This window comes from Telmatherina bonti (genome assembly GCF_933228915.1).
Source record: "Telmatherina bonti genome assembly, chromosome: 7".
NCBI classification, from domain to species: Eukaryota; Metazoa; Chordata; class Actinopteri; order Atheriniformes; family Telmatherinidae; genus Telmatherina; species Telmatherina bonti.
The window spans coordinates 8386278-8410618 of record NC_136625.1 but is presented as its reverse complement, the minus strand read 5'-3'; the positions used below and the strand labels follow the sequence as shown (position 1 = coordinate 8410618).

General features: G+C 38.7%; 1 protein-coding gene across 1 annotated transcript in view; it reads left to right on the top strand.

Annotated features, from left to right (window-relative positions):
• Positions 1-7626: 7626 nt before the first annotated feature.
• The window catches only part of larp4b (La ribonucleoprotein 4B), a gene marked incomplete at its 3' end in the record, with an annotated part of 37016 nt that continues 20301 nt past the window's right edge, over positions 7627-24341 (top strand). Inside the window, exons 1-3 of the mRNA XM_079243385.1 lie at positions 7627-7742; positions 20606-20759; positions 24016-24189. Coding sequence (XP_079099511.1) covers positions 7662-7742; positions 20606-20759; positions 24016-24189 — 409 coding nt within the window. The 5' untranslated portion in view covers positions 7627-7661. The remainder of the gene's footprint in view (positions 7743-20605; positions 20760-24015; positions 24190-24341) is intronic.

The following is a 24341-nucleotide window of genomic DNA, read 5'->3' as shown; positions in this document are numbered from 1 at the left end:
AGCTGTGTTGTTTATGTTTGAATGCCAGAGTGTGATCATTTGTCAGCCTTGATCAGCGCGAGCTGGAGCGTTCACGTTGCCGGGTGGCGGGGGAGTGTCGCTGGCTTGGGCACGGCATGCTGAGAGCTGCAGCCTTCCTGGGCTGTCAGCTACTAAAGACGCCTGCATTGCGTCTGGGCTGGAAGTTGCGGGGTTTGACTTGTAAAGTTGACCCAAAACAAAGGAATCCCTGGTGTTTTGGCAGCCAGTTTTCAGGGGAGTTAAAACCCTCCTCCGGACATGCAGAACGCCTTTATTTTAGCTGTAACCCTCCAACTATAAATAAACCGCTTGGACCACTGTTGCGTCTTATTTTGGAGAATCATTTGGGTCATAAATCACATCCTATGATTATGCATGAGGAAAACAGGACTTGTGTTTCGCTTCAGGCCTTGTCTAGACATTAAGATTGACGACTAGAATCTTTTTATGGGATGTTTCAGGTCATAACACACAGGTGATGTTGTCAAGAGTCTTATGATCATACCCTGTCCTTCATAATACCTCATAAGTTGTCTTTAAAGCACAATGTTTTGTTTCTCTACACCTGGACTGTGTTTGTAAGGCAGGTTGTTTATGACTGGCTGTCTAAAGACACAATGTTGTTGGCGTGTGGTAAATTTTTATTGTGGTCGGAGTCATTGGTTTACAGATGTTTGGATGAGATTAACTTTTAACATTTATTGTTTTTGTGACTTATTAGAATTCTGTAAGATTTGTAGCAGATTTTATGCTGAACCAACATAATTAGAGAAGGAAGGAATATAAAACAAGGAGATCAATAAGTGGCGGATTATCAGATTTTCATTTAGATTGTGTACTGTAAAAAGCTAAGCAGCCAGCTTTCAGAACCTCTAAGTTGTGTTTTAACTAAGACAGAGTTTGTCATGATAAATGAAGAAAGTGGTTTTTTTTTTGGTTTTTTTTTTTTTAAATTTGCTTTATAAATTTTAACGTCCTACAGTGTGTAATTCGTCGGACCATATATGTCTGGATCCCCCAGCAGCTGTGCCGCTGTTAATGGTCACTCCACGGGTTTACGCTGCCAGAACCGCCTTCTCAGATATTTGCCAGTGATTTCAAGCCCACGTGCCAGCGGCGTCCGGCATTATTTATAACGTCTCTGTCAACATCTCTGCTGAACTGCAGAGTGAAGTTCAGTCTAAAAAGAGGAGGAGGGGTGTTTCTCAACACATTTATTATCTTAAAGAACTGCGATTGATGCACTTTGTCATGTCTATTAATGAAAATTGAAGTTAATATTCTTGTTTTCCTCCTTGTTTTGTAATATTTGTCCACCGGTAGTATCAGATGGTAAAACGTAAAGCACATTTCTGCCAAGCTGGCGTACAAGGAAGTAAATGGTCTCTATGGAAACGATAGTTTTATTGGTATTAAAACTCCTATAGCGCTTTAAATGCCTGACAGATTTCCTCAATTAAACACAATGTTTAAGAGATTTTGTGCAACACTCCTAAATGACTTCCTAAGGAGAGATTATTACCCTTAAATTTCACAGGAAAAATAATTTAGATGCTTTTTGCAGCTTCTTTTTGCTCAGTTGCAAGATATTTGGAAGGAGAGGAGTACCACTGAGCAGGCAGGGTAATAATTTATCTCATCAGTAGTGTTGCAACTTTGGTCTTTGTGACTTTAAGAAGAATTAGTGAATCCAAAATATTAATTCATTGCAATAAACAGGGTTTAATATTTATATGCACCTTGTCTTACTGGTTAAAAAAAAACAACAACAAAAAAACAGTGAAGTAAAGGCATCCAGGGGGCATGGATACCTGCTAATGCATAGAAATGGAATTTATCAGTAAAAGTAGGATGAGCCAAGTCGGGGATTGGAAGATGCTTGATGCATCTATGCAGCAACAAAACATAATCCATTACAATCATGTCAATCATGTCTGTATTCCTGAGAAAGATCGGAGGCTGAATCAGTTTGAAACTTTTATTTTGGAAGACCGTCAAACTTGAATTGATGTCGGCTAGGAGTGGGAAAATTGAATCAAAAAATCGAATATTTGTATTTTTTGATTCAGTTTTAAAAAAAAATTTTGTTGTTTTTTTTGTTAAAAAATACATTATTTTTTAAATAAATAAAAAAAATCTATTATGATTTTTTTTTGGGTCATTTTTTTGTTTTTATTAATCCTTTTCTTGAGCAGCAGGATGATAGTCTGCCTTATTGTTGTTTTTCCTAGTTGAAATCAAGAAAAAGCGAGCAAAAAAAAATTTTGTACATTTTTTTTGTTCAAATTTGTTCAAATGCCTGATAGTGGACCTTGATGCTGTACGTCTTCTGTTTGCTGTATGTTTCAGATGATGTGCAGCTGCAAACATGTTTATATGATCTAAATAAACTAAACTTCATGTTTGGATTGAACAGAGGAGTTATGAAAAGTGGATGTATGACATCGTATGTTTGCCTTTTCCTTTTCAAATAAGTGTTTTAAACGTTGCTTAAATGTTGCTGACTTAAAGTCAGACTGTGGAAAAAGGGTGGGAAAGTGGGACAAAGTGTGGGACAAATGGGGGGGGGGGGGGGGGGGGGATCCAGGAAAAGTTAAAGAAACTGAAAGATGAATGATGCAAGATGAAGTGGGTTCGAGCGTTTTCCCATGAAGTGCTATCAGACTGATCGGAAAAAGTTCCTGTAACCTTGCAGCTGAAATGAAAATGATTGTCAGGAAATTACTCGTAAATAAATTACAGGTGATTAATAAACTTCTTGGAAATGTTTATAGAAAGCCACCAATAATAATACTAGTAATTATGATTATTTTATTTATAAAATGCTTTCCAAGTGCCGTACATGGCAATTAAAAAGAGAAAATATCAGACAGGTACATCTTAATTAGGACTCACGTGACAAAGTGAACAAGTGTGTGCTTGTTTTAAAGGCCTCCACAGAACCTACCTGCCTAAAGTCCACGGGGAAGCATAGCGTTTGGGTCTGAAAATAAAGAGCATGCTGGGTATTTATTTATTGATTGATTTTTCTGGTCTTGGCAACCCTTAAAGGACCAGTTCCCTGAAATGTCCACACTGTTACCGGTCTGGCTGGTTTCCCCAGACATCAAAATGTAGCGCTATTGATTATATTCAGTTGATTATAACAGTTTCTTGGATACAGTATCTTGTAACTCTGTGAGGTAAAGAGTAGCTGAGTTTCCATCAGTTTTTGCTAAATTAAAGCAATATTTGTGATATTTTAACAAACAATACGTTGCAATTTGCAGGTGTTTCCATTGAACGGTGTTTAGCACATAAGCCTCACATAAAACTTTGTCCCACTGATGAGATTTTACAAGAATTGCGGCATATTTGAGGTAGCCGCACCGCGTTTTCTACAACTACTTGCTACTATAGCATTTTCCGACTACTTTTTTTGATAGCCTCAGATAATTTTACTTTTGTCTTTTTATTGATAAATTATCTCGTAGTTTTTTTTTTTTTTTAATCCTGTTTGTAGCGTTTTATTTGATTAGTCATTCAGGTTTTATGTGCTTTGCTTTCTGTTTCATTTAATTCTTTTTCAATTTGTTTTTAATTTAATAATGTTCTTTTTTTTCTTGTTGACATTTTCTGTGAAGAATCGTGCTTGTTGTGAGTGACTGGATTTTATTGTGTGCAGTTCAGAAGGACCTGTCTGTAAGTGCTAAAACTTTTCCAAGCCCTTCATTTCCTTTTATTTATTTACTGCGTTTCATTGTTATTCGCTCCATGCCACGTCATTTTTACCGTTAATGAACTGGTCACATGACCTGCAGACGTCACGTCCGGGGACGCGTAAATGCAAAAAAGTGTTTCCATTACACGCTTTACAATAAAAATCTATATCAGAACACCTGAAAACCCTCCTCATGAGAGCATAAAACCTTCTATATTTGAGAGGTTTTTGGATATGTAGCCGTTTCCATTACTGTTTTTTTTATTAGAGTATTTAGGTTTTACACAATTCTACGGGGAAAATGTGTTAAAAAAATGGCGTGACGGGTGAAACATCACTGCCTCGTCTTCATTTCATTCCCCGTTTAAACAGAGGCTAACGGGTTTTAAGTCTACTGTACAGAAAGCTTCATAACGCAGCAGCTGTTTTGATAACTGGCTACAATTGATGGAGGCTTTGGTTTCGCACCATTCACCCCAGTGGAATAGCACATATACACACTGGCTGTGCATCAGCATGTGGATGAAAGGTCACCAGCTTTACAGCCATGCCATTCTTTTCCTGCATTGTATGCAAACACAACGAGGGTCCGTGTCACAGACAGGCACCCGATTGTTGGGGCGGATTACCACTGCTTCACAAACGGCCCCAGCAGGACAGAAAAGAAGCTGTTTCCAGTGATGTTTGGTGTGGTTGTCCTACCTTTCTTTATATATGTAAAGCTGAAGTTAGATGAAGTGGGGAGTGATCATATTCCAATATATGGATTTTCTATAAATTACTGGTGTGGTCATTGATAACAGAGCTTTTTACTTTGTCATTAGCGTTAAACATGTTGGTAGTCTCCTATAAGATTTTATACAGATATATTTAACATAATATGACCTTTTTTTTAAGCCAATATATAGTTTTATTTCTATTTGCATCACATGTACTCTTGTCATATTCCGGGTTGTATCCATGGACATCATATATACATATGATGTATATATGATGTATATATGAGCATTGTATCACGCTGCCTATACGAGCTGACGTCTGATCGCGCCTCCATCTTGGATGGGTCTCCCATGCGCCTTCAAAGCATTTATTTGTACGGTGTAGGCCCAATCTCAACAATAATTTCACAAATTTCTCCCTGATTTTTCTCACAGCTTGGTTTCTAACAAAGGACAGAGATATTGTTATGATAAAGATCCCTGCAAAATGTTAAAAACTGTACTTTTATGCTAAAATATTTTTATATGCTATTTAACTAAGACATAAGGTAACTACAATATAAATAAATATGATACTAACATGTTTGTTTATTGATGCATTTGGATTTATCTTTTTTATCTGGTCAAATAAATTAAACACTCGGAAAGCGCAAACCTCCGCCAAGGTCTTTAAAAAGTTCCTGGATCCAAACTGTGATCGGGATCACCACCAAGATTAAATCAGTTCTCCCCTATCACATTCTAACATGTCCTGAAAATTTAACTAAAATCTGTCCATAACATTAGTTATCTTGAACACAAACAGATAAAGCCGGTAAAAACATGATCACCTTGGCGGAGGTAGTTATGCTACCGTGTAAAACTCTTTGTGAAGCATCGAGATCATATTTGTCATTAAACACCTCATAGGAGTAAAATTTATCATTTGCATTTAGTAAATTATTCACTGTGTTAACATTGTTTATCAACCAGTTATGTAGAAAAATGTTATGTTTGTGTGAAATATATACGTGTTGTTCCACAGAAAGCAGATATGTGGGGAAACTATGTTGACTCTGAAGCAAAACTCGAAAGTGGAGACCCATCCAATATGGCGGCGCCACTGGTTCACTCACCAGTGCTCAATGAGGCGTCTACGTATATATGATGTCTATGGTTGTATCTGTACACCAACCTGAATTAGCTGCCCTTCAGTAAACTCTATTACAGTGCCTTGGTGCAGACTGCTAAATTGTCCATACCTGCAGACAGGAGGGGTGAAAGAGCACGACAGACTGCTGCAGAAATGGCTCTGAAAGTTTTTATTTATGTAAACTTAAACGGTTATCATAAAGTTGGAAATTTTTATAATCAGTTGCTGCTTTAAAATATGAAGTCTGGATCCATATATGCATTGGTGGCATCAGTCTAATGAGATTTGTGAAGTGTGTCACGATCAACGATCAGATACTGATGTTGCATCGGATCAGTACAAACCATAGACTGTATATAAAGAGATGGGCGTAGCCTCCATGACGTCACCCATAGGTTTATGAAGAGTTGAATTGAAGCTCGGTGGGCGGTTCCTACCATCGCCATCTTGGCAGAGGCATGCGTGTCATCTTGCTAGGAAAATACAAATATGTGCAAAGAGGTGGAGCTGAGAGGGGGGCTGTGAGCGTCATGGTGGATGATTGACATTGAGTGAACTCCGAGCTTTCTGTAGCTAAGGGCTAACCGAGCTAACCAGCTAACGGAGGTAAGCGGGCTAAAGCTAAGTCACGTTTTTAACCGGCTAAAAACCGCGGTTGTTCTAAATTTTTCTTACTGGAAACGGGAGATTGGGTACATGTCAATCAAAAGGACACGCCCCTAAATATGCCGAACTTCGAGATGAAATTACTCTTAAACGGGCGAGTTAGAAAAAAATTCCCTCTCCCCACAGTTGTCATGAAGGTAAACCTGACCTATTAAACCAAAAATGGATTTTTGAACCAGGCTGTAAACATGTTTATTTCTGCTGTGAAGTTGGTCTTTTTAACATGGGAGTCTATGGGGATTTGCTCTGTTTGGCAGCCAGGCCCTAGTGGATGAAGGGGGAACTGCAGTTTTATGCACTAATGCATCTGCTTTACTTTTAACCGCCAGAGGCTCAGTCCATCTTTGATATACGGTCTATGGTACAAACGCTACAAGCTCTGTGGGAGTGACAGAAGGACCAGACACAAGTGAAAGACCACGCGGTGTTGGTCTCACCTGATATTGTGGTGATGACCACAGGTTCAAGACTCTTTAAACCAATGATGTCATATCCTGGTGCTCCATGGACTCTGTCTTGCAGGTTGTTTGCTCTTTTTACCACTAACCCAGCTTGGAATGGGACATTTTTGTACATTAAACCCTGATCTCTGCTGCATTTCCACAACAAACTCTACCTTTAACCTGGAATGTTGGCGATAAGCCAGATAGCGAATGCCTTGTCGGCTACATAGCAGTGTGAATTTGTTGCATGATGTCATTGTAGCAACGCAGACAGGAGGAGAATGCAGCACTTATTTCCTGATGCCATTTCACTTTTAGAGAACAAAAAAAAATCCTCTGTATATTTAAACATGGAGCTGTTCCTGCTTAACAACTTTTTCAAACGATGAAAAGACGGCAGCGCGGCAAGCTCCACCCTTCAGGGTCGGATCAGCGAGTTTGGGACCCCAACAGAAGGTTTCCCTTAAAAGTGTGGCTATTCTGGTGAAAAAAAACAGTGTCTTATATGACTAAATTATATTTTTGCAAATTTTTAGTTATTGTTCCTTTTTAAGTCTCCAGTTATTTGAGTGACTGTTGTAAATTTAGCCTTTTCTTTAATAAAAGGGAATGAAGACATATGAGCACAACTATACATTATTTTCAGTTTTATCTCCATTAAATTTAATGTGACAGATATAGTAAAGAGCATTTTTGAAACGCAAAAGATGGTGAGGAAATGTTTGGATTTATGCAGGCATGTTAATAAAATCCAGCCACACACAAGCTACTTTCCTGTTTTGCTGTTTCTAGACCTCCGTCTGTGTCCTCTGGATGTAACTATCGGCCACTGGCCCTTGGCCTCTCTCGTCTGACACGTGTAACAGCCAGTGTTATTTGATAAACACCCATGAATCTGACTTGTTTCCATCTGCTCCCCCCTTGAAGCTTACTTGGTGACACAGAGACTTCTCCCTGAGGAGCCAAGAAGCAGACGGCTCATGACTTCTGACCAGGACACGAAAGTTGTAGCTGAACCACAGGTGCAGCAAGTACAAGAGGCAAAAGAGAACTCTCATTTGGTGAGTTTCATACACAAATGCTCTTTTTTTTTTAATTTCCTCCAGTCTGTTCTGAGGTGCACAACAAACACAGACTGATGGCTGGAGTTGCATTAATTGCTTAAAGTTAGCAGTGAAAAGGATGCTGGAAGTGAAGAGTCTTCACTTATTTGGCTTTGTTGCCAGATTTGCAGATAGATTTTAGTTTAAAGGTAGAAATCACAATTAAAAAGAGAATTAAATGGTTTCTATACAGGGAGGTTTTTCTTTTTTACCACCAAAAAAAGTTTTTTTTTATCCTATTTCTTTTTAATGTGGCTGTTTGCAGTCTGCTGTTTATGCTTCGTCTGACAATTACTGAATTATGATAATGAAACTTGGTCACTGATTATTTTTTATTTACTTTCGGCATGTTATAGAAGTTTAACTTATCTAATGAGGTGAGGAGGTTTCATGTGGCGCTGTTAAACCAGAGCAGAATCTCGTGAAGTTTTCAATTCATCCGTTTCCAATCTGTCTAAACGAAGCTGGGATGGATAGTAGGAGTAGAAAAGAGAGAGTGCACACGCGCGTCTGCCAGTGTTGCGTTTGCTTCAGTGTGTTAGCACGTGGCATAACCTCCTCCGGGATTTTCTTGATTTAATTAATGTCAAAGAAATTATCACAACTTTCTGATTATTGTTACTATTATGCTTTTCTGAAAACAGCGCTGTAAATGTGTAAATCACATGATCATTTAAGTTTTATTTATTTACATATTTCTATATGCCAACATAATAAAATAAAATGGAAATAAAGTAGCCCAAAGTCATGTTCCAGTTAAATCTCTTCTGCTCTTTAAGAAATAAATTCTACTTATTTTCTCTGAGACAACAGATGAAAATGCCACCTTGATGTCATCCTGGGAGGCTTCTTTATGAAAACTACTTCATAAAAATGGTTTTACACATTTCTTTAGAATCTGACTAAAGAATTTGGGGCTTTAAACTAGGCGTGGAAAAATCGAATATCGGGATTTTTTTTTTTGCTTCACAATTTTCAATTTTTTTTTTTGTTTTTAACTTTTCTTAATTAAAAATCAGTTTTTTTTCAAGCAAAAATAATCCATCATAAAATAAGTCATTTTTATTGTTTTCATTTATATTTTTACTAGTCTTATTGGGCTTTATAGCAGCAGAATGATGGTCTGGCTACTGTGCTGTTTTTCCTAATTGAAATCAAGAAAAATGACGAGCAAAAAAGGTTTTGTGCTTTTATTTTTTGTTGTTGTTTTTAGTCTACAAAAATCAGCAATAACGAGGAATTGTAAGAATCGCAATTTAATCTAATAGGCACCCAAAAAATCAGAATTGAATGGAATCTGGACAAAAACATCATCACAGCCCTACTTTAAATGGACTGTGGTCCGCCTCCACGCACCATTACGGCAAATCATAATTCTGCTGCTATAATTCCCAAGAAGACAAGTAAAAATATTTTATAAAAACAATAAAAATGACAAAAATTTTATTATGGATTTTTTTCTTTTCTTTTTTTTTTTTTTTGGGAAAAAGGTTTTGTTTTTTTTTAACAAAAAAAATCTTTTGAAATTGTGAAGCAAAAAAAACCCCGATTTTCAATTAGATTTTCCCACCCCTATTGCATAATGTCACACTGAACCGTCGACTGCCTCTTATTTTGCTACTTGCGGGTTTTAGTCATTTGAATGGAAGAATGCTGCATAAACAAGGTTTCACCTGGTTTCGACTGTGCTCTCATTCCTTCATCAATATAATTCAGTTTTATTTGTATAGCGCCACTTCACAACAATGTTGTCACAGGGCATTTTACATTACACATCATTTCAAGTCAGTTCATACATAGCCTATAATAGAAATTGCATCGAATCATGACATCACATAACCAGCAGCTTAAAAATGTCTCCACTGGCTTCGCTGGGATGGTGGAAACTTTCCTCACATTAAGTGCAGTTTGCAGTCATGTTTACAAAAATAGAGGAGAAAAATTCCTGCAGAAGAATCTGTACTGAAAGATAGTTAAATATCGGCATTAGTTGTGAAATGAAGTAATCGTGGCGTCTCTATGGGTGATAAAGGACTGAAGGTTGTTTTGTTTATATAAAACAAATGACACCACCCGTTTAGAAGTTAGTTTTTTAACATGGATATAGACCATGAGTTTCCAAATCGATGCAACCCTGGAAACTGTGACTATTCTGTGATTGTATGGGAAATTTCTTGGCATTGTTTGACTGAATCATCGAGCATCATACAAGAGACAAGCCTGCTTGTGCCTGGAGCCGATGTCCCACACTGATTGTGTATAATAGAGAAGTTCTTGGTAAAGAATCAGGAGGCAGCTCTTGTAACTGAATAACCACGACCTCTTTTTATTTTCTCTGCTTTCATGAGTCTGTAACCGTCCTATTGATCACGGGCGTGACATTTTGTGTCCTGCCGGAGCGTGAAGGTCTGAAGCAGAGCGGTGCACTTTAAGTCGAGCAGTTTTTAATGTCCTGCCTTCAAGATGTTTCTAAAAGGTCTGAAAAGATTATTAAACTCAGACATGAGAAAGAGTTGAGACTGAAAAAGTGGTTTTGGTCCGGCAGAAGTATTGGATTTTTTTTTTTACATTTTAACATCTTGTATGTGGTGGTAATTTACTGATATATTCATATGCAGACATTTCTCAGTGATTTCTGGATGCTTAAAGCTGTTCTCAACAGGATTATTTTGTTGGAAGTGGTTTGTTTGGAGGCTACAAGCTAAAGCTGACATCTTTTCTTTAACATAGGTCCAAAACAACTCAAACATGCAGTTTCTAACTATAGTAAATGGAAAGAAACCTATAAATTACCTTTTTAAAACACAATTATAAGAGAATAGTTGCTTTCATTTTGTAAATACCGATAAATCTGGGTTAATTAACAAATCATTTCACATCATCTACTCATTGAATTATAGGAAATGATCTCAGCAGTACTTAAACAGATGTGTTCAGTTAAAATAAACTTAAAGCAAGTTAATACACTGGTTGCTGGTAAATGTCCATTGACCAACCTGGATGACACGTTTGTGTCTCTTAGCTTTTAATAACTCACATATTTAAATTAAAATTCCTCCAAACCATCAGTGCTACATGTCCATCTTTATTAATCACTTATTCACTACAGAGTTGTTTTGAGCTAAAATGCTGTTTGTAAAGGTTGAAATGAGTCAAAAAGCAGAAAATAATAGTTGAGCTGCAAACGAAACATTAGATTTCTCTGCTAAGAATTATTTTGTACAGTTTAAGTAAAACAAAAATTGTACTTGTTCTTTATTAACATAATTTCTTGTGTTATGAGACGTGGAAACATATCAAGAGTATGAAACTTTATTGATTTTCTCGTTAACACTACGGTAGCAGCTGAAGTTATTGCAGGTTTAAAAATCACTTTTTTTTTCTTCTTTTTTTTTGCTTCAGTGAGGAAAGATTTATTCTGCCACTTCAGGGAAATGAATGTGGTCTTAAATCACTTGATATAAAGAAATGGTGAAAGCCATTGTTTTGATGTAGTAACCATGCTGGGTTGAATCTTCAGTCATTTTTCTGAGATCAGAAAATCCCAGATGCCTTTCTTTTTCCAGTTCTGTTCTCCTGGTCTCATATTTGAATGCATCTTTTATGTTCACCTAAAAGGCAGAAGAGGTTAATGTTCATGCAGCTTTGTGTGGGCTACCATGGCTAACGTCAGATAAGCCACCGTGGTAAGGTCCAGTGCATCTCTCTGGCTTTGGAAGTGACTAAGAATGCGCAACACATGAAGCAACTTTAACCCTAATCCATCTTCTCTGTCTGTTGGGTGTGTCTGAAATGCTTCGTGTAGGTTTTAATCAGACGTTTGCCGTTACTTAAAGCTTATCTTTTTCATCAGAGTGACTGAGAAGAAGCCTCCGCTGGTTATTAAATTGGAAGCTATTCTTAGAAAGGTTGCAGCAGGACCTGTGTTCCCTGTGAGCTGATAGTTTATCGCCCTGCCTGTCGTCATCCATCACACTGACCAAACAGTGATCAGTCATTTCTCCACTTTGTCCCCAGATTTTTGGGGTGAAGAGGATCTAAAAGATGTATTGCAGTGAGTATTGATTTTCTAGGTATGAAACAGGTTTTACTGGTTGAAATGAACCATACAACAGTACATTGTCGCTGGTTATTGTATCCTGATCTGTTGTGTGACCTTTAAATATGTTTATTAACTTAACATTACTGTACAGTGTAAAGTAGATGGACTGGTAAAATAATTTTTTCTTACTTCTTTGTAAATGTGGAGCAATATTTTGTTAGTTTTGATTGGCTGTACATCAGTGGCTGCTCTGTGAACAGGTAGATTTTCACCACCTTGGATATTCTTGGCTTAGATTGTTAGTAGTTATGAATCACAGAAAGTAAATGAGATATTTCCCTTTGCATTGTATTTTTGATGCCTCGCCATCCTTTTTACATGCTCAGATGTGATTTTATGATAAAAACCTTCAAACTTAGTCTTGATAAAAGCGGCTCTATGATGCTATTTCTAGTTTTCTGAGCTTTCTACAGTGTTAGTGTTGAATACTCGTCAAGACATATGAGCGGTGGCGTTTTTTATCACCTAAACACGTTTGACTTTTCTAGTACACTCTACATTTGGTTTCCGTGGCGATGGAAACGATTGTTTTTGGGAGTTTTTTTTCTACTTTGAAATTTGAGTGACGTCCCGGGGGGAGAGACTCTGTGATTGGTCGTCTTCTCGAGTTTGTGCACGTTCACAAGAAGAAAACCACGCCCACCTTCACTGCTCAGTATAAGTACTCCTAGCAGTTGACCAATCAGACGCAGCACGAAGAACATAGGGCGGAGCTTCCTCTATTCGCTTGTTTCTGGCAGAGGCTGATCTGTGAGGATCAATACAACTTGAATGAAGGAGTTTGTGGAAAATGCTTGATTATTTCTTGCACTTCCGGACTTGCATATTAAAATAAATTAAACCTAAATTTGCATCATCGAGACACTTTAAGGTTTTTCCGCTGCTGGTTCAGAGCTGGTGCTACAACCAGTTCTAAGTCATTCTTTCTTCATAGCAAGAGAATCGACATAAAAGCATGTCTCCTCCAATATGTTGAATCTAGTTCTTTCTTTTTCAAGTTTCTGTTTCTGTCAAGCATCACAGTGCAGGAAGGTCCTTAATCTGCATTCATAATAGGGTTTTTTTTTTCACATTTTCTTTTATCACCAGTCAAGTGTATAAATGTGTTTTTAAACAGTTGTGTTTTTGTGAATGCTCTCTTCTACACTTGCTGGCATTTTCACTAAATGTCATTTGTAAAAGGTGCCATCGGTGGTTTCAAGCTAGGTCTAGAAATGCCATTTGGTTATATTCAAACACATGAACAACTGTTTATACAGATGCATTTTGCAAAGAAAAGTTGTGTATTTAGGTGAAAATGCTGTTGGGAATGTCTGTCTGTGTTGTTCATTGCGCAAATTCACAAATTTCCCACCGTTCCTTCATCAATATTTGAGCTGAGAATTTCCATATTCTTCCCGAAGTAAGCAGACTAGTTCAGAGGTTTCCAAAGTTGGTCCCGCTGTCCTGCAGGTTTTCAGTGTTTCCCTGCTTCAACGTACCTGATTCAAATGAAACACATCCAATAATCTGTGAAATTCTGCGCAAAGGATTTTTAATTTGAGTGAGGTTTGTTGGAGCAGGGTAACCTAAAAACCTGCAGGATCGTGGCCCTTGAGGAGCAGAGCTGGAGATTTCCTAACATAGCTTCTGCTCATGAAAGGTGCTCTGGATCTGCAATAAGTCCATCATGGTGGGACACCAGTTTCTTTCCAGGGTATGTTAATGGTTTATATGGATAAAAAGTACTAATAGTTTAAGATTATATAGTTTCTTGATCAATAAACCAAATGAAGTGTCCTGGATGGGGGAAGAAATGCTCATGTCAAGTGATTATGGCTGTTTTTTCTTTTAGATCTCTCTGCACAGCTAATTATTCTGCATACTGTTTGCTAACAAACCGTGCAGGTTTGAATGATGGTAGCGCTCGGTGGACTTTTGCCCAGGCCGGCCCGTCGGGGCTGAATGTAGTTATTCAGTTGGTAGTCACTTGTGACAAGCGAACATGACTTCTGCTTCAACCCTCTAACTTGCTGCTGTTCAGGTTTGTGATCCTCTTCTAAGAAAAGACACGGCCGGTTGGATTAAGAGAGTTGTAGCAGTTGTGTAAACACGATTAAAAGCAGACGTTTGTTATTCCTCCTGCAGTGTGGGTGACTGGGTGGCATCACGAGCTTCTTGGTTTGCAGTGGAAACAAGTTTTTTGATTTTTGCAGATCGGCCCAGCTCTGTGGTTTGAGAAGGGAAGTGGTTTTTTTGGTCCCAGTTCAGTTTCCTTCTCTTAGTCTCAGATGTTAAGGAAGAAAGTCTTTTATTTACTCATTTAGGAATTTTTCTTTTGTATTTCTGCTACCAAAGTAAAATCGTCTCTGTGGAGGAAATCTAAATTTTCTCTGTGTGGTGAAGCGTTGATGCTGCCACTTCAGCACAGATGAAACATGGGTATTTGACCGGATAATGCTGGCACAGGGTTTTGTTCCTTCGGTGCCCCGATGACTTTCAGTCAGCCTCTCCAAATTGGAAAGAATGTGTAGCTAAGGAAATGGGCAGAAAGTAAATGGAAGCCCTTCGGGCAAAGGAAAGGTTCTTTTTCCTGAGAGATCCAAAATTAGGAAATGGAAAGAGCCTGCCGTCTTTTTCCACCGTCAGTTATACACGCTCGAGATTGGAAATAAGATTGCCAACGAAAAGGAAGGGGCATACTCTCCCTGATGGAGTCCGGTGGGCTAATGCTTAAGGCTGTAGGTCATGGTGGGAAAAAGTGGTTGGAGAACCAAATTAACACCACACACACACGCAGGGATTTAAGGTTTCTGATTGAAGAGTCATAAAAGGTTTAAAATAATTTGTATCTGAAGCCACTTTTTTTTTTTTTTTTAGTTTACCAAAAAAATCCCCAAAATCCAGCCAGGAAGACGTCCAAACTGTGGAAAGCTCTAAAACTAAACCTTTAACCCCAAATGCAAATGATTCCCTCAAAATGTAGAACGAGGAGAAGGCTGCAGTGGCTGCACACTGATCCCTGCATGACTGTAGAACCAAAATATAAATAGTTGATTATGAAGGATATAATACACTGGTAATATTACATTTAATTAAACGAAGAGCAGATGGAGACCTAAGAATATGAGTACTTAAAGGGAGAAATGTGAAACCCACCAGGTTTTTGTTTTATGAAAAATGTTAGCCATTTCTTAAAGAAAGTTGCCGTTAATTACAATCATGTAACATATATTTAATATCTTTGTTCTGAGTTGTCAGAATCTGGTTTAGCATCCCCCTAAAGAAAAAAAAAACTAGAACTGGTGCCATGTTAGCCCAAGCCATGTGGCTCTACCAAACCCTTGAGTTTTCAGCCTCATTCTTAATTCACACACATGCATACACTCAGAGTCAGAGTCATACACCATATGTCATGCACATATGTGTTTCAAACACACCAAATATTGAAAATGACCTACTTATAGCTGAGTATGCCAAAATCATCCATTATGGATAGAAATGAACATTAGTTTATGTTCTTTTTTCAAGTTAAATCACTTTCTGAATGCAGATTTAATAGTAAGCATGATCATAAAACAATGGTTTTCATATTTAGAGCTCCATCTTTCATAAAGGTTTAAAACATTAAACATGTGAACATAGATAGTGATTTAGGATTTTCAATAAGCCGCTTGATGTTATTCTAATGTCTGTTTATTTCCCAGATTTGCACAGTAAACAGTTCAGTAGCCGATATTACTCGCATTGTACAGAAACTTTTCTTTAGATTTTGGCCTCAAAGCCGTGATTGGTTGGTTGATTCTTTGATCAATTCCCTTTGACCATTATTACCTGAATAACTTCTGTTTTGCTTGATTAAATATGTGTTTTAAGAGAAAAAAGGGGAAATTGACTTAAAGATAGGGTAGGAGATGTTTTCCAGAAACTTTTTTTTTTTTTTTTTTTTACTATATTGCCTAAAATCCCCTTCACACCTCGATTGCAACAAATGAATTAAATGTGGTCACCTGTGGAACGAACAGGACTCATATTTTTCCAAAATAACCTTTCATCAAACTGTTTGTAGTTTGTTTTAATAATTTCCTCTCACTGTTTATTATATTAAATAGCATTTTTAGTGTGATCACAGTCCTGCAGCTTATAAACAGACCGAGTTTTACCCAAAACATTTTATTTAAACATACAACTATACCTGCGCAGTTGTTTGGCATTAATACAACATATCCATAAATGTGTCTCTGGTTCTTTCATATTTCCAACAAGCTGTTCCTGAAAATAATCCTGTTAGTTATAAACCGTATCTGTAACCGACAATATCTTCTACAAGGGTGCAACAACACCTTTCCATGTTGCCTGTTCTGTTTCCTGTCCAAGTGTCTGTCTCTAAGTTTAAATGGATGAGCCATATACAATCTAGATACTGTACCCTTTAACTCAGTGTTTTTCAACCACTGTGCCGTGAGAGATTATCAGGTGTGCCCTGAGAAATTACCCAATTTCTCCTAATTGGTCTCAAAAGCAGCTCTGTGTTCATCCAAACAGGCCCCAGTGAAAGATGATAAAATTCCTTCTTCTGTTTATCTGATTTCTATTCAAGAGGCTTAGGCAAGATGGACTTTATATGAATAATATGGACTTTTTTTTTAAAAAAAAGAAAAAGCCATTTTGGTTTGTGGTGTGCCTTGTCATTTCTCAGTGAAAAAGGTGGGCTTAGGCTCAAAAAAGCTTGAAAAACGCTGCTTTAACTGTTTGAGTACTCAGGTTTGTGTTCATTTGGGATTGTAGGCTAGGAATTTAATCAATCACTAGATTAAGATCTGATGTAATTACTCTTTTAAATGACAGTGGGACATATAAAGTGTAGTTAACACACCATAGTTAAGGTAAAACACTTCAAGATCTAAGTTTACTAAATATTAATCAATATCTGTCTTGCAAATATGGATGAGACACAATTTAATCCAACAAGGTTCTTAAGCAGAAAAGATGATCTCAGTGCAAACAGAATCCTAAAAACGCAAAAAGTGTAAACAAAACACTGACAGTCTGACCTTTTTTCCTCTTTCTTTTTTAATTTTTAAATTAATAAACCAATAAGATGCTAAGCATGTTGGACCCTGAATGATTCACTGATCTTACTATACCATAAAGATCAGGTGGTAATTGACCTCCTCTGGGGTCAGAGCTGGGTCTCCCGATGATGTGCAGGTGTCTGCCTCCGCCTGGGCCTCTGTTGTTTCTCCCGTCGCCACGGCAGCCTTTTGTCTCTGACCAGACACTGTGTGAAAGCTGGCTTTGAACGAATTCCTCTGTGTTGTGTTGGGTTTTCACCCTGGATGTCCAACACGTGCTTCTAGGAACCCAACTCTCGTCCCTCCTCATGTGGAAGCACTTTCTCCATATTACTGATTAGAAGAGAAACTCACCGCTCATGCTTTGTCCTGTGGGACGATGCTGACACCAAACTGTTGCTAAAGAGGCACAGTTTGAGCATCGGCCTGGTCATGTTTGTACCAATGTAAACACAAAGTGTGGAAATGTATTTCTTTATCACCTTGAACAGCTGAGTCCATATTCAGCTGTTTTTGTTTCCTCCCCTGAAGGACTCTCTCCATGTCTGCTGTCTCTGGCTCCGTCTGCTGCTGCTGCTGCTGCTGCGAGCTCACCTCCATCAGAGGTGGCAGAGCAATAAACCCGGTTGCTACGCCAGCTGCCCTGCACTGACACTGACAATAACTCGTCTCTGTCCACAGCTCATGATGAATAACATCGCCGTTTCCTCCCAAAATTCCCTCTCAATCAGGGCAGCGGCTAACCTTTCCGTCCCATGTGAAGGAAGAGCGTTTAAAATTTTGTAAAGGTCAAGCTGTGCCCAGTACGTAAACATCCACTGATGTCAGCAGCAGTTTCTATGGCAGCCAGCTCGGACAGGAGTGGTAGTCCTACGTTGGAGCAGGATGAAAATATTAGCATAAGCTTCTGTGTGTGTGTGTGTGTGTGTGTGTGTGTGTGTGTGTGTGTGTGTGTGTGTGTGTATATCTATCTATCTATCTATCTATCTATCTATATCTATCTATCTATATCTATCTATCTATATCTATCTATCTGTCTAGCCAGACATCCTGAATGATCTGGTCGTGCAGTACAACAGGACCAGAACACCTATATACCTGTTTCCTTCAACTCTCCTTTAAATCTGTCTTGCTTGTCTCAGCTTGCTACCTTTTCAATAAAAAACTGGTTTTTCCAGCATCCTCGTTTTATTTTTCCCACCACAACCTGGCTTGTTAGCAGGATAATCCATCCAAAACCAACGCTGACTTAATTTGAGTGACGCCCTGGGGTGGTTGTTTCGCGTGTGAATTTTTGGAAAAGGCTTAGTTTGAGCTCAGGTGAGCACCTTGAACGCTCGGCACACAGCTCCAACATTTTCCTGGAGAATGACTCAGTGCAACAGTGACAAAACAAAAGCAGACACGGATGCTGAACAGCAGCAAGACAGCCAGTCAGCTTCTGCTACGTCAGCCTAGCCCACCAGGGCAGCAGAGCCTCAGTGCTGTCATCAGATTTGTTGAATCAACCCAGCAGCTTGGATCACAGGAAGGTGGGGGGGTAGACGGAGCGTGGCGTTGGCTGTGATCTGACAAGAATGAGTTGAAGAGGTGTAGTGGTGGCAGCTTCATTTGCAGGAGTCGGAGATACACTCGGAGACGTATAATGATGATCGGATGCCTCCCTGTGCCTGCCGGTGGAGATACTGGCTCTATTTTTCTGTGTTAGTCATGGATTGGATGCCGTGGAGCCTTCTACCTCCACCAACGGGAAGCGCCTGGCCCACTGCGCCTCAGGAGTTGAATGAAACGCTGGCTCTGACCACGGCTCTGGGTTACAGTCTGCTCGCCTGTGAGACATGTATGCTGAACTGCTGCTTAGATTCTGTGAGTATGTCTTGCAGCATTGTTTGAGTCCGGTCTCGGCATTCATTCTGTCTGATGCTGGTCTGAGGAGTCTCCTTAGGCACATCAGAACTGAGTCTTTGGTTTTGCTGAATCTGGTTGCGGATGTCTATTCCTGGGTTGGTTTAAGACAGATTTAGTAGCATTTTCTTCCTCAGGAACGCTCTTCATCTCAAAATTGCTCCTCAGAGAGGTTAATCTGTCTCTCTTGTTGCTAAATAACTTGTGACACCAGGCTACTATCTGACTTCTTGGCTTTTCTGTGGAAACTTGACATTTGATAACATTTTGATTCTCTGTCCGCTTATGTATAAATGCCAACTCCTTTTAAGCATTTTATTTTTTATTTTATTTTATTTTTTTAGAAAAACAGAAAGCACTATGCTAGCTCTTAGTAGGTGATATGTGACTGGATTATAGATTTGATCATAACTTGTCAGATCTCATGCTTGTTGGAGATGCAATGGGTCAGTCAGCAGCTCTGTCATGTCACATTTCAATAGACAGGAAGGAAAAACGTTTGTAACTTTGCTAACCTCATCTTTGCTAACTTCATCGTTGCACGAGGTTAGCTTCAGTCCAGATCCTTTTATGTAATTTTTTTACAAGCCAGTAGGGCTGTGGCGATATGCTTTTGTCCCAGTTTGATTCAGATTTTTTTGGTGCCGATTCGATTTAAATTGCGATTCTCACAATTCTTCGATATTGCTGATTTTTGTAGATTAGAAACAAACAAAAATTTACAAAACTTTATTTTGTTTGTCATTTTTCTTTATTTCAATTAGGAAAAAACAACACAGCAGCTAAACCATCATTCTGCTCCTATAATGCCCAAGATGACAAGTTAAAAGATCAATAAAACCAATAAAAATTGATTTATAATGGATTATTTTTATTTATTTAAAAAAAATCAACTTTTTAACAAAGTTTTGAAAATTGTGAAGCAAAAAATCCCGATATTCAATTTTTCTATTTGATTTTTACACCCCTGCAAGCCAGTGAATTTTTATGTGTTTATGAGATTAAAACTACATTTTTCTGCTTTAAGTGTATTTTTTTCAAACCCTGTTCATGTCATGGTTTTAATCTTTGACTGTAAGTAAGTCAATGTTTATTTATACAAAACATTAAAACAACATAAAACACAAAACATCAAGAAAAAAAACATAAAAACAAAACTAAGTAAAAGCAAGATTAAAAAGACTGTCATGTTAAATAACATTCTGACAAACAGAAAAGGGTGTTTTTGGTGTAGCTAGGTGATTTCCAAAAAGCTATTTGCTGTTGAACAAGATCCAAAAGGGATGTCCTCAAGAAACAGGAAAAAAATCCAGCAAAAACCCCGACACAGGATCTGAGAGATGTGTCTGGACCTTTAGTTGATCAATCTACTGTTGGCCGAAGCCTCATCAGATTTACTCTTTAAACAGCAGAGTGTGGGAGAAGAAGCTATTCTTAAGGGAAATGGGACAAAAGTCTGAGGTATGCCATATGACAAGAACTGGACTGAACGTCCGTGTCAACAGGTCAGATTCAGGGGTGATTCCTTCCCAGAGACTGGATCCCAACATTACTGAAGTAGTGTGTGATCGTCTGGACAGAAACTAGATCAAAAAGCAGAAACATCTGAAGAAGAGCTTTGGAAAGTCCTTAGTTGATTAGGACTTACATGAAGATCTAAAAATACGCCAAGTTTCTGAAGTGGTTCATTTGTTTGGACGACTTAACTGATGTGCTGCCACGTTTGTGCAAAACTTGACTTTTCTATGTGTTGTTTGCAGGAATCCGTTAAGGTTTCAGACCTCAACCCCAATGCGAAAGCATGGGCCAACCACATGTTTAGCCTGGACCCCAGCGGGACTGCTGACACCACACCTGCTGCCCTGCAGCCATGGAAGGAAGGCTGCGATAGTTCGACCGACCCCGGAACAGAAGGTCAGTGGCTTCTACTTAGAAAGTGATCGTCGGTGGTGAGTTGTTGTGGTCATAGCAAGAGTTGGTGTGCTGCATTATGTTGACTGTTCCAGTTTTTTCCTGTCTTATGATGCTGGAATGGATTCATTGATGGGAGTTGATAAATAATCGGAAGATCCCTGCTTGTGATTATGGATTCTGGTTTCTCTAGTTCCATGACCGACATTAATTTAGTATTAAAGCATCTATTTTTAAATAAGGAAAATCACTGGTTGTTTTAAAAGATAAAACTGAACTAGTTAGTGGTTAGGGCCCAATTCATAGTGAGCAGCCCTAGAACCAGAGTGCTTGGAGGTGGTCTCAAAACTTGGCATTAAATAAAGGAATAATGCCTCTTTTCCATTAATATCAGTTTGTCTCAACTTAACTCACCTCAACTCATCTCAGCTTGGTCCTGTTTGTTTTCCATTACAATTTAGTACCAGCTCTAAAATGGGCGGGGTTTTAGTGAATTCACTGTGTCGTCAGTATTGTGCGTGACAAAAAAAACCAAAAGCAAAAAAAAAAACCCGCCGAAAGAAATCTGCTGCTTGGTCTGTGGCTAGTTTTCAGCAACAAAATAAAAAAAGAGATTGAGTGGCGGCCGCAAGCAGTTAGCGCTAACTGACATTAACTGATATTAGCCGACATTAACGGTCACACAAAATGCAGAAGAGTATGAAGCCTTCATCCATCAGTAACTAGTTGTTTTTATTATTATTAATTCAGTTTATGTATTATCTCCTCTACACCAAATAATAACTAATGGAAATCCACTCACCATCCACCAATACACACCCCTACACGGTAGTGGCCGAATCAACACCAATTGTCTTCCCATTGCTCACCAGTTGCTGACCATAAATAGCATCCATTTGCTGGAACCACTTCCAGTCTCGTCTTTGATCCACTCCGACCATTGTGGTCCTTGACGGGCCGATAGTCACTTTTGAGCTTTTTCAGCTTTTCTCGACACTGCTGGAAACTCCTTTGGTTACCCGTGTGTAGCCATAGAGTCGGAAAGCTCGTGATATATTTTTTCATTCCATCATTCCATCTAGTTCCCTCTGTATCCTTTCCTCAGCAACCAAGCAAAGAAATTTCTCCACCTCAGTGTTGGACCACGGAAAAGACTTTAGTTGCGTAATTGCTTGTTGTAATGTAAACAACTTGCAAGGTGGAGTTGCTCTTCCAGTGATGTCAGTCTCTGATCCTGACCTCTGATTGGCCAATCGGGCCAATCAGAGGTCAGGACCAATAGCGGCATGCAGTCTGGCGACGTCACACACAACCCGACTCATCTCGCTTAGAACCGGGGCTGAGGAGTTACAAAACAGGTACCAGTTAACGGGTACAAAAGCTGAGTGGAAAAACATACAAACCAAGGCGAGTTAAGTTGAGACGAGCTGATACTGATGGAAAAAGGGTCGTTAGTCTCTCCCCCTGCTTTATTTGTTCTGGAAGTTGATTAATCAGAAGTATATTTATATGGAAGCCAAATTAAACATTTGGTTGAGTCTCTTTAAAGCTACATTGTCATCCAGATTTTAACACCACAGGCGGGTTTATCCTTTTAAATTCTCAGAGAAGATAACTCGTTTGAAGCTGAGCGGGTCAGGTGCAGTTGACACACTGCTAAACATGTGTTGATGCAAGTTTGATTAATTCGGCTTTGTCTGTTTGTCTGCTTTAATTCACTTCAACTTTTTTTTTTTTTTTTGGTCACACCAAGGCACCTCTTTAATAATTTATCTTCAATTTAATACGAGGCATGAATATTCCAGCCGCACTCACTGTTCCCTTCATGCAAATGACTGCATTCGTTAGAGTTAACCTGTCGAACCAAGTATAGCCGGAACGGCGACAACAAGGATGTGGTGTTGAAACTGAAATGATTGATTAGACTCTGATTGACATCCCGGCCCATTTCCAATGCTAAATCCACGAGGACGTTAATGGAAAATTTATTAAAAGCAACTCGTGACTAAGTTTAGTTGTGGACTTTCCCATTGTGTTGGGAATTTGGTTTAAGAGTTTTAAAATAAGGTTAGTGCTGTTGAAGTGTGAACTGAAGTAAAATATGTAAATGTGTCTAGCTAGTCAGTATTTGAGTATGATACACTTTTAAAGTTTACTCTCAGGATGTTGTTCAGTCGTACAAACTGACTTAGTCTTCAGCCACGATTGAGCTTCGACACTGTTCCGATTTACTAAGCGGTTTGTTTTTACTGGCTCTTCTTTCTTTTAGGCTGTACTTTTCTTAAAAATTCCCTGCAGTTTGTGGAGTAAATGTTGTGCATCTAGGAGTAATGAAAGCCTATCTGGAGATATGAAACTGTTGCTTCACTGCAGAGAATTATAGGTTTAATACCTGCAAAAACCAGTGATATTAGTAAGTGTGGTGCATTTTCTGAGTTTCATTGGCGAGTAGCACTCCTGTTAGGTAGCAGCGGTGATTATTGTTGGATGTATCAAGCTAAAGATGTGTTTTTGTGAATGAATCCCTTCCTGTGTCGTAACAACAGAGCAACCAGAACCACTTGTATGTGGATAACATTGTACCATCCAGTCATGTAGCATGAAGCCACTAAAATGACTGAGTAATGATGTTTTTAGAAAGCAGCTATAAATAATTAAATAGCAAATGTTTTTCTCCCTGTTACGTACTTAGTCTATCATGTTTCATCATGTAATTCATCAGGTTTTCCACTTTTTTTTTCTTTCTTTTTTTTTTTAAATCACATTTTGATTCATGGTTGGCTCAACATTACACCATCTCCTCCTTTTATTTAATTATTTTACAGCAGTAATTTACAGATTTAGTGCTGCACCTAATGATAAGGTTTAATTCACACATCAAACTAAAATTTAGATTTTATGTTTGATTAATAGAAGCCAGGATGTGCTTGCACAGTCTTAAGTTCCACTCAAACATTATTTATCTCTTTTTGGTGAAAATGTTGCAGTTTAAGCTGCAATTAAAGCTTGTTTCTAGGTCTTCATTTTGTATTTTTGCTAAATTTATTTGATTATATTGAAGTGATAGAAAAGTTGTCAATAAATCAGTGATGACTCCCAACCCAGATCCCTTTAAAGGTCTTTTGGTATTAATGTTTCTTTTTTTCCACAACACAGCAGGATCTTTGCTAATCCAGTTTAGATTTCACAGGCACTGGTTAAATCCCTTATTCTTCTACCTTTCATTAACTATGATGACTCCCCTTGTTGATTGCCACAGGCTTTGAAGCCAGTGAAGACAAAGCTCACAAGGAGCCTCTGTTATCTGACCCAGATGAGCCTCCACCAGTACCAGTAATGCTGGCCGAGCCGGCCCCCGTTGCTTCCGTCACCGTGGAGTGCTCCAAGCCAGCCTACACAGAATACCCAGAGCCTGGTCAGCCAGGGCACACAGGTGGGCTGGTTGTCCGAGTCCAGATCAGCGGAGGTGTCAGTGTCCAGCCACCTCTATGGCACACACACAAGCAGACAGCTAGACCATGTGGAGAGATTAGTTTGAAGTGACATCCAAAGGGTTAAAGTTTTCCATCTTCCGTGATTCAGTTA